The 11,416-nt window shown below is 32.4% G+C and overlaps 1 protein-coding gene across 1 annotated transcript; it reads right to left on the reverse strand.

The window, feature by feature from the left end:
- Positions 1 to 5,416: 5,416 nt before the first annotated feature.
- Positions 5,417 to 7,834, reverse strand: LOC132724294 (uncharacterized protein in nthA 5'region-like). The gene is made up of 4 exons (XM_060709133.1): positions 7,772 to 7,834; positions 7,457 to 7,590; positions 6,966 to 7,119; positions 5,417 to 6,650 (listed from the first exon to the last, which is right to left on the reverse strand). Exons 2-4 carry the CDS (start codon positions 7,550 to 7,552, stop codon positions 6,460 to 6,462), a joined length of 441 nt encoding a protein of 146 aa, XP_060565116.1. The 5' UTR covers positions 7,553 to 7,590; positions 7,772 to 7,834; the 3' UTR covers positions 5,417 to 6,459.
- Between the last annotated feature and the right edge of the window lie 3,582 nt (positions 7,835 to 11,416).

The following is an 11,416-nucleotide window of genomic DNA, read 5'->3' on the forward strand; positions in this document are numbered from 1 at the left end:
TAGATGGAATTAATTAAGTGGATTTTCTGGTAAATTTATAAAGACCCGGAACGCGTCCGTCTAATCAAGAAACACTTTTCAACCCAGGCTCATTTCATTATTTTTACCGCAGAATATCACTGCATGTTGCCTGCTTGATTAATAAAAGATAATACGACATTAAATACACGTGTAATGCATTTACTATCATAGAAACAAACATACTCAAACTCGTATTAGTGTTGCAGTATAACGGAAAGGACCGAAAAGTTCCGAAGATCATAAACCTCTGTATGTTAAGAGATTTGTGCTCTTGGTCAAGGTAATTATATTTATATTTTGTTGGGGATGTTTCGCTGCTTTGTTTGCTTTTCTTAAATTCATGTGCTCATATACATACAGCATTCATTTTATGATCATTTTTATTCCTGTATCAACAGTACATTGTTTGTGAATAAGTTGTTATTAATGGTAAGTTTTACAATGTAAGGTTTTATTGAACAAAGGCCTGGTATTGGCATATTACCAATAAGCCATGGTTATTTGGCATATGATGCGAAAACATTACATTTTGTATAAAATAAAAAAAGTGTTGAAAGAGAAATTGTCGCTACTCTTAATTGTCTTAAATCGTGAAAAGTATAAATACAGTACAGATAAGTGTTCAAAAGAGAGTCTACAATGAGTCTACAATTTTGCGTAAAAATTTGATAAAAATATACTTAATTCTGTATAAAATTATTTCAAAATGACTCATGAGTAAAACCGTTTACCACAAACCTAAAGCCTTGGCTGATACCATCTACACGCTAGAAAACACGTACATCTTGTAACACGGTTGATGACGAAGTGCATTTAAGAAGTTCTGATACTGACTTATACATACATGTATGAGTATATTTTTAAACTATTGTAGCTTATTTGGAACTTACTCTTTTAACTATGTGATATTTATCAGCAGAAAGACTTGCTTTTCCATCAAGTTTAGTTAGGCCAGCCTCAACATATCCGTTCGCTTAGGTTTACCAGACCTAATACTGTTTGCTGGTGATTATTAAAGCTTTTGTATACTGACTCCCCTTTAAAAACATTTAACAACTTTAAATTTAAAGTGGGACAAATTCCACATGAGGCGTTCCGTATATTCAAAATGAATCGTCTGCTTATACTAAAGTACAAGAAAAGCATTGATGCAAAGCATCAAAGGGCGTCCAAGCAAGAAATGCAGCAAGTGAAGATGAACTAGTACACATATGATGACAAGATATTCTTATAAACTACCAGAAATGTATACCACTTATGAATGAGCGGACGAAATACATTGTTCATTATGAACTTTGATTGGCATGCTAGAGATTAGAATATTACTTGTTATTTCTTAATGATCGTGGTTATTAATAGCAACGGATATACATGTATGCAATCATTTATAATCCATATGTGTAACGCATGATCAACACGTACCACACATTTGTCCCTTATTATGTACATGTTATCGCTATTAGCGAAGACCCCCTTAAGGTATCTGTTCACACTTTAAGTTAGTAAAAATATGACACTGGTTATATTACCATGTTGATCATGTTGAGCATAATTGTTTATTATACAATAATTGTAATATCTATTAATTTTAATTTAAAAAAAAATACAAATTTTATGAATATTGTTTTCTTTTATTCTTTTTTGTGTTTATGTGCTATTTTAATACTGAGTTTTTACTACTCTTTTTTTATTAAAATTGTAAAATAAATTTTAAGAATTCAATTGTCATATTGACCGACGATTATAAGTCAAAGCTTAACTTGAAAAAGTCAGTAAATTATGGTTTATCTTTCAATATAATTATAATATTGTTTATTCTTAAACCATGTACATGTACATTGTATTTTTCTTTATCATTTTTTAAATTATCGATCAATTGAATAATTCATAAAATCTAATTTGTAACTTTGAATAATTCCTCGGCATCTTTACTAAACACGGATAACAAATTGAATAATTAAATAAAATGTTTCAAAGTTGATAATGTCATTTTAATACCATAAAAATGTACCTTTTTCTCAATTATTGTACATATCACGGATTTATATTACATATAAATCCGTGTACATAATTTATTGTTTTTTATCTCATATAGATAAAAATGAAACATGCTATTGTTGTTTTTTTCTAATTGTAACGATATCAAACATCTACTCCAAAACCGGGAGAGACCGGACAATATAGCGTGTGGTACTATTCGCCGGTCACTAGTAAATCCTGGTCAAAATAGACCGGGAGAGACCGGCATTTACCGATAGGAGTGATAAAAAGATATATCTATAAATAGGTTTTTGGAATATTTAGGTCATCAACTGATCATTCTAGGATACATGTACAACAATAACATACCATGACATGATAACCGACTGTGTACTACAAAATGATAAATAAAAAACCCCGAAGAGCGCGATTTATGGACGGAAAAGGTTATTTCATTTGTAAATGTTTGCATTGCGAAAATTCATTGTAACATATCGCGACATTTCATTCTTATTTAATAATCAAGCACCCTCATACCGATCGGAATTTTCGGCTTTTATTATGACCGACTAAAAGGCTCGAGAAGTTGCTGTCGCCCTTTCACAAAATCTGATCTCATTCCATAAGAGCGCCGCGCTTCGGCGCGGACGCCAACAAATGACTCATACCACCTCGGCATTATATATTACTTCATAATCAAATGTGCCTAAGCAAATAAACTAGCTGTTTAATGTATGTTTTCTGAGAATCTTTGAAACTGCATCAAATTCAGCATAAAAATGTAAAAAATTAACAAATTAATTGGTATTTGATGATAAAAATGTGGCAGTTTTGGAGCATATCAGCAAATCTTTTCATATCAGTCTTACGCTTCACCACTTAAATTATTTACTTTCGTGTAAAATCTTCTCTATGTATACTCTGATCTTACCTTCATTCTGATTTAAAAATTGCCAACAATGTTATCAATATGATATTGATGATGAAGAACATTAATTGCGCTAAAAATACATAACATCGTGCATAAAGACATTGCTGGCGGAGAGAAACAGGAAAAAATAATTATATATACGTGTACTTACAGAGATAAATGTCCAGGTAGTGAATAGACCGCCGTCTGAATATCTTGGAAACTGAAGCTGATATGTGATGGCGGGTGGAGCATTTCCGGAATTCCATTTTTGGCACGTGACCTAAGTTCAAGGCTGCAGATAACCAATCACAGCGACTTAGGAGGTAAAATGAATAAGCCAAGGTAAAAGTGAAACAGGTGCAAAAACCAAAACATGAGAGAGCGGGTCATGACTAGGTCTTGATATGCTATAATATATTACATACCACAAATTTTGGCAGTATTTATGTTATTTATTGTGTTTATTATTTGAACGTTTCTTATAGATTGTATGCCGATTAATTTCCATTGAAAATTGTAGGCTTTCATAATTTATTAACATTTCTTTGCATAGAACGGGTAGATAATTAACTGTTGGAACTAAATTTATTCAAAGATAAATGTTGCAATTAAAAAGATGTTCGATACAGTTTTGTTAAGATGATAAAATTAATGAGTTTGTGATGATATATATGTATTACGTAACACCCACATACATAACTATGTCATAATATGTATATGTATAGTTTTCTACCCTTTTCCACCATTCCTCGTGAAAGCAAATCAAACACATAATTATACTTACGACTACAAATGCTAAAGAATTATATGTTTTATAATTTATTATTATTATCGTTACTATTATAGCGGTCGTTTTAAATGATATATTTTCTCCGCTAACGCACACATAACATTTCTGAAATGCGTCAACAACATCTCATTATTCCACACCTATTCTTATGAACTATCTTTGCAAATCCTCATCTCCTTACATTATAGAAAAGGGCCGCCATCTTGGCATGAAAGAAACCTGAAAACATGTTCACATATTGTAATAACAAGAGCAATCAGTAATCACATGTGTCGCCTCATGATGACCAATTTCATGTTGGGACAAGTTTTGTGACAGATGGACAGACAGACGGACAGTGCACAACTAGACTTGGTACTGATCATTCCTGTTTGGATAAAATTGCACCAGTAGTTTATGAGGAGTAGTCCGGACAAGCTTTTGTGTATCTGGCAACACACAGAAAAAAACACCTTTTTATCAAAGGGCCATAACTCGGCCAAAAATCATTCAACCGGAAAACCCGTGCAATATGCGCAAGGACCTGAGCTACAGATCAATCCTGTAAAGTTTCATTGAACTTGCATTAGTGGTATAAGAGAAGTAGTCCGGACAAACTTTAAAAATAAAAATTATTAAAGGGTCATAACTCTGACAAAAATTTTTGAACCGGAAAATGCTGACAATATGCACAACTAGACTTGGTACTGATCATTCCTGTAAAGTTTGGATGAAATTGCACCAGTAGTTTATGAGGAGTAGGCCGGACAAGTTTTGTGACGGACGGACAGACAGACGGACAGACAGACAGACGACGGAGAAGTGATCTCTATATGTCGCCACTACTCCGTAGAGGCGACACAAAAACGTAATTGGTGATGAATTTCATTATTTGCTTCAATGTGATACTTTTAAGTGCCTACAAACTGGAAGAATTAATGAACTGTAATTAATTTGCTAAGTTAACAAAATAAGCTTTTGTCAGTTGTTAAATCAGATTTTTGTCGCTTGTCACCATCTTTATCCTTCTTTATTATAACAGCATAATAGCCATTGCATTATTCATTAAATATTTATACTGTGTCAATATTTTTATTGTTTCGTATTTGTAATTGTTTATTACATAATATTCGTATGTCTGATGTCAAAGTTCTTGTTGTTTTGTTACCTGTTTATTTTCATATGAAAGTGTTTAAAAAATGAATTGAATTGATATTTTGTTACTTAAAGTACAATTAGAATTTGATATGGACTTTTTTAAAATGAAAACATGACCAGAGTCCAGAGGGTGTACGATATGCATTTGATATGGATGTTTTGGACTCTGGAAATGAAAACAAGTCTAAATTAATAAGAATTGATCTTATAATGATGTTGGAACATCAGTTTGTGCAAATTCTGAAAGTTCATATTGGTTAAAAATAGATCCATAAGGTGTAAAACAAGAATTGTGCATGTTTTTCTTCTTGTGCATTTTACACTTTTGTAAGCATTTTCATAAAGACCCAATACCAAGTGAATTTGAAGGCTACATTTCCAAATGGGTGCTAGACAGGGGCCTTTCTGCATTAAGTGGAGTGTGATATGTAATCTACGTAGAATAAACATATCAGAAACCAACACAGTTTAATCGCTTTGTCATCAGTTGATTATTGATATGGAATCTACGGTAGTCATGTATACGTGACACCTTCGTGATAACGTTTTATTACACTATTGTTGTTGAAGTGATATGCAACGGGAAACTGCAATATAAATAAGGCGACATGAAGCCTTCCAAAAAGAAATTCATTAGCATTCATGTAAACTGATAAAATAGTGAAAAGTCATACAATTAAAGGCAGCAAAAATAAATTCGTTGCAGATTTGGTTTACACGTTTCTTTATTATGATGATTTATTAAAATTAGCATCCGTATATGTAAATTAACGCATAAAGGAGAATATGAATTAACAAAGAAGTATAAATGCATGCGCATATTTCTCGTCACATAATCGACGATCTAAGCAACAGCACCTGTTACTTTGTATGTATCTTTTTAAGGGTTCAACCATTCCTTTTCAAGGAGCTAGCTATTTTATGATGATGTGTATTTCAAACTTCTTAAAAGATAAGGGTTGTAGCTCTGGTAAGTACGAGAAGTGCAGGGGTGTTCATTGTGTGAGAAATAGTACAATATATACAGTGTGCTTATAGTAATGGCTAAACATGATAAAATTTTATAATTCTGGATGAAATACAATTTATCTTATTATGCATACAACGTTTATATTGCATTTTATGCAAATCTATTTGAATAGAGGTCTTGTTAAATTAGAAAACTGTATATGTATAGTGAGTGATGTTAAAATAATATTGTAAAATATAGTAAAAAACTCACACATTAAACAATACTCAGAGAGCACTTCTCAAATAGCGAAAAAAATGAAATGAACATAATGGCCAAATATTTGAATTATAGAAATGTTGTCCTGTCCTGGTTTTCGACCTGCATTTATAGATATGTAGAAATAAGGTGTAGAACATTTATACATGTAGGAGTTTTTCGCACATATCATTAAAGTTCATTCTCTATAAAATTATTTGTCAAGAACAAATTCTATAACTTTTACAAAAATTGTCTAGATTCTAGATTCTATATTTTCGTTCACTTCAAATTTGAATACTAGTGTCCTAAGCCGAAATAAAAGTGTGAATTATATAATATTATAAAAGTTTTTCCAATTCGTATTCAATCTAAATTTATTTAACGGAAGTCCTTCTTAATATTCCCGCTTTATTTTCCTTGTAGTTGTTCAAATGCGTATGCAGCTTGAATGACCTTGGCATCCTCAAACTGATTTCCTACAATCATCATCCCGATTGGCAGACCTTCAGATTTTCCCGCGTTAATTGTCAGTGCGGGGTGTCCTGTGCTGTTAAAAGGCGCTGTATTTTGAACCATACCTAAGGTCTCTTTCAAGCGTTCTGGAAAGACAGGCAACACAAAACTTGAGATTTTTAACTTGTAAAAATCTCTATCTGGTCTTTATACTTAAATTACCAACGTATAGTTATAATAATAATAATAATAAAGAGTTAAGTATATAGATCAATGCAAAAGAATAAATTCCAAGCACTATGTATAAGAAGTTGTCATGTTTAACATTCTAACTGGCTTTATTTTACATTTACATACTTATTTTCAGACATTGATGAATGTAATTCTAATAACTTATTGTACAAAGCCTAAAAAACACTTTTTGCTTTAATTTGAGACCTATTAAATTTAATCAAACAAACCTTTGATAGTAGAATCTTTTGTCGGCAACAGGGGTGCTTTATATGGCAGTGTCGGCATTATGATGACGTCATACTTCTTTAATGCCTCGTCATAAGCTTTTGTCAACTTCATGTTTAAATTGTGTGCACGTCCATAGAACTGGTTGCCGTATACCTGAAAGTAAAGGTATACTTAAATGTGACAAAAATAATATATATTAGAAAAAGGAACTTGCTAAAAAGGGGTAAATAACGCTTTATCTACATTAAAATGTTCATGAATGATCTGTTAATGTTCTGTAGGTAGGCTGTCTTTCTGGATGTCAGAGAGTCACTGATTGGTAAGGTGTGAGTGACTGTTTGGTAGAGTGCGTAGTTCTTGTAAGCCAAAATTCGTTTAAATCGCAAAAACAGTGGATTTCCAACCCCCAAAGTAAAAAAAAAACACCCCACACACACAGCATTCGATACAACGCATTCATATAGAAAAAAAGGATAAAAATAAGGTTTACCTTTTCTACATATTTTCCAATCAAACAAAGAAGCTTCAAAGGTTCAGACATATGTTTTGACTCCGCCTTAAATCCCTGTGAAAGTTTCTTTGCCATTGATTCACAATAATATCCTTTGGTATGATACCCAAAACCTGAAAATGTTTGCAGAAAGCTTTTGGTAAGGTAAATATATAAATGTTCCGGTAAAATTGTGTCTTCTCCTTAGGCCTAAACATTTTACAAATGCATATTATTTTATAGTTTTTGAAAAAACACTGAATAAGAATTTCATTTTAAGGATGACTCACAAACATAATAAAACTTGTTTATTACCAGCTTCTCGAATCAAACATTGGTATGTGCCTTCTATGCAAATAGGGGCCCAGATAGCAAGACCTGAAATCAAGAATAACAAAGCAAAAGTATGCCCGACCTAAGTTAAACAACGTTAAAGGCGTAATAAGAAATGACAAAACGGAAAGTCTATATTAAGCCTCAATGTCCTTGACCTTCACCCAACCGAGATGAAAACTTCAATAAAGAGACATATCGATGGAAGGTGCTTATAAACTAATAATAATATTTAAGGCATAAGGGATAATAGAATCGTTTTTAAAAGAACTCTGGCTATCTCGAAATTGCCGGAACCGTCAAAAAAATCGAGATAACAATATGTCGAGAGAAACGAAGTCAAAGCAAGTTCACGAAGCAGTTGAACTCGATTTTTTATCACATGTCCGTGCCGATTTTGCGACTCCGTAGAAATGGTATTGCACGGCCGTGCATATTATTTTGACGTGACGTCATTATCATCTCCGCGCACCGGTTACGCTACGGCCAGTAACCACTGCCTTAAGACTAATCACGTGATTGGTGTGGTCTGTGTTAAGATGGCAGATACGCCAATGAAAAGTTGAACAATTGTTTTATCTGTAATAAACAGCGACATTATAACTTGAGCTGTGGTGTCAAGTCTGACGATATGATTGAAAAAAAAATCATTTTTGTTAAGTGTAGAATCGAAATTAATTATTACTTGAATGATTTCTTTTTCGAAAGGGGCCATTGTTTTCGAAATAAACGGTGCGATATTAAAATGTTCAAAAATAATTATTTTCATATTTCTGTTTACAAAATTATTTCTTATATTAGTTCACATCTAACACCTCACGGTCTTGAAACATTGTGACGGAAACGCAAACATTGTGATGGGTAACTTTATTGCCTCCCCTTTCTATAAGTTCGCCATTTGTATTGGAAAAATATAATCATGTATTTGTAAATATATCATGGTATAAAGAGTAGGTATTTTAATCATCTTTACGTTAAAATAAGTATAACTTTATGGTATCCTTCAAAGTGTTTATATTTGAAATTGTTTATCTATTGTTCACAGTAGTTCATAAGAGAAATAACTTTAAGTAACAGACGCTTATAAGTTTCAATTAAAATCAGTATCTAGAAGCGTTTTATTATTTTAGCCAATCAAAATCATTGTTTTATTCACCGCGGAGATGACGCATCACAGGCATATATAAGAGCGTGCGCAATGTTGAGAATTTAGATCACAGGTCCCTCACCGCTGTAGGTTCGATCCTCACTCGGGTCGAAATCTTTCATGTGAGGAAGCCATCCAGCTGGCTTACGGAAGGTCGGTGGTTCTACCCAGGCTGAAATAATGCCCAGAGGGGCACCTGGGGTCTTCCTCCACCAATAAAGCTGGAAAAAATCGACGAAAACTCTCGGCGGGACGCTCTAGGATGACCCGATTTGAGTGTACGGTCGCCCATATGGGCTTTCCGGCGGCAACCTTAAATAAACGCATAAAAAAATGAGAATTTAGATTTGGTTTTGGCTCCGGACCGTTAAGATCGAAGTTGTAAGTAGCCAGGCATCTTAGAAACTGGTGCTAAAAATATCTTTACTTCTTCAGAACATATTTTATGATTTAAATAGTTAGTCTGCCTGTTGTCCCTTGCAAGAGTTGGATATAGGTAATATTGTATTTACTAGTAGGCAGGCATCTTAGATACTGGTGCTAAAAATACCTTATTGCCTAAGTAAAACCTCTTGGACAAGTGTTTGATAGAGAAGAGTTTATTTGAAGACATTATTTGAAGAATCGGTTTTTGAACATTTTATGATAAGAGTTTGTTGATTTGAAATATAAAAGTTAGAAATAAGAGATAGGTTTAGGAATGTAAATTTTAGTTTGTTTGAAAGTAAGAGTAAATAGAGTTTTATTGCTTCTTGAAATATATATTTTGAATAATTTAAATATTAGTTGAAAATTGTTATTTTTGCATTTTATAATTTCTAGATTTTTAATTAAGTTAATATATAATCAAAAGGTTAAGAAACCAGAAGGAAAATTTATATAAAATATTTCAAATCATTTCGGATAAGTATCCCAAGAAAAATTATATATTTGCATTTGAGAATCTTGTGATTTAAAATCATTTTATTTTGTAGCTATAGATTAAATAACCAACAGCTCGATACACGCTACAAAATTGGTGGCAGCGACGGTGGGATATATCTTATTTGATAATTTTCAAATAGATTTTTAGCTCGACTTTTCTATGAAAAGGGGAGCTATCCTACTCGCCCCGGCGTCGGCGTCGGCGTTGGCGTCACACCTTGGTTAAGTTTTTCGTACCACCCCACTTTATTTCAGAAGTATTACAAGTATGGCTTTGAAACTTACCATACTTGTTCACCATCATAACCTCCATCTACAGACAAGAGTACATAACTCTGTCAAGGTTTTTGACAGAATTATGGCCCTTTTTTGACTTAGAAAGTGTATTTAGCTTGGTTAAGTTTTTTGTACCACCTCACTTTATTTCAAAACCATTGGAGGTATTGCTTTGAAACTGACCATACTTGTTTACCATCACGACCTTCATCAACAGACAAGAGGACATAACTCTGTCAAGGTTTTTGACAGAATTATGCCCCTTTTTGACTTAGAAAATACATTGAATATGGGTAAAATCCACTTATTGCCTTAACCCTTTGAGATATTGCTTTGAAACTTTTAATGCTATTTCACATCATTACCCCCATCTGTACGCAAGAGAAGGTAACTCTGTCAAGGATTTGTTTTAAAAATTAAGGCCTTTTATCGACTTAGAATCTTGGTTAAGTTTTTAGTACCAGTCCATTATCTATTTATCTATTACTTGTATTATAAGGTAACTATAATACTTTCACATACAAAGTCAAATCTATATATTATGCTGATTGTACAAAAATATACTGCTTCCTTGGCATAGATTTCTTGAAAAATTATGTTATTATGTCATTTACCAAGGTGTTCTGAGTGACGTAAAAATACCTTATTCTCTCAAAGTGGGTTTAATACTATTAAATTTATTTAAGGCTCAACTCAGTTTTTTTTTCTTTCTTACCAGCCCTCTTTTGACTTAAACATTTCAAACTTTGCTGCAGTGTTCAAGGGTATCACACAATTCAGTAAAATAATTCTTCACTAAATATCTTAATGCTCATGGCCATTGTTCACTTTAAAAATACAGAGATTCTTGTATTGCCTTTTACTGCAAAAACTTTTTTTATTGGCAAGCAATAAAAAAGTCGAGCGTGCTGTCTTACGGACAGCTCTTGTTGATAAATAAACCTTTATCACTTACCTACGTTTGTTTTAATTTTGTATTTATTGGATTTAGAAAAAGACTATGGCTGAGTATAGGTTATTTCTAAAGAGAAACAAAATTAGAGACTATGTCGAACATATTTTTAATTTTGAACCATGTTTTAAAATTTCCAAGAACCAGAAGTAATTGTTAGATATATATATAATTTTATAATAGGAAATAAGTTACACTTTTGATGTGGGTCTATATGTAAAAGCAATGAATAAAGTTTGTGTAATTTTTGGAATATTTGTTTTAAAGCATTAAAGAAAAGTTAGTTTGATATTTAGTTTGTGATTGCATACGCATGTTTTATGTAATT

Source organism: Ruditapes philippinarum, unplaced genomic scaffold (assembly GCF_026571515.1).
Source record: "Ruditapes philippinarum isolate M1 unplaced genomic scaffold, ASM2657151v2 ctg16271_1_1_1_1, whole genome shotgun sequence".
Lineage (NCBI taxonomy): Eukaryota > Metazoa > Mollusca > Bivalvia > Venerida > Veneridae > Ruditapes > Ruditapes philippinarum.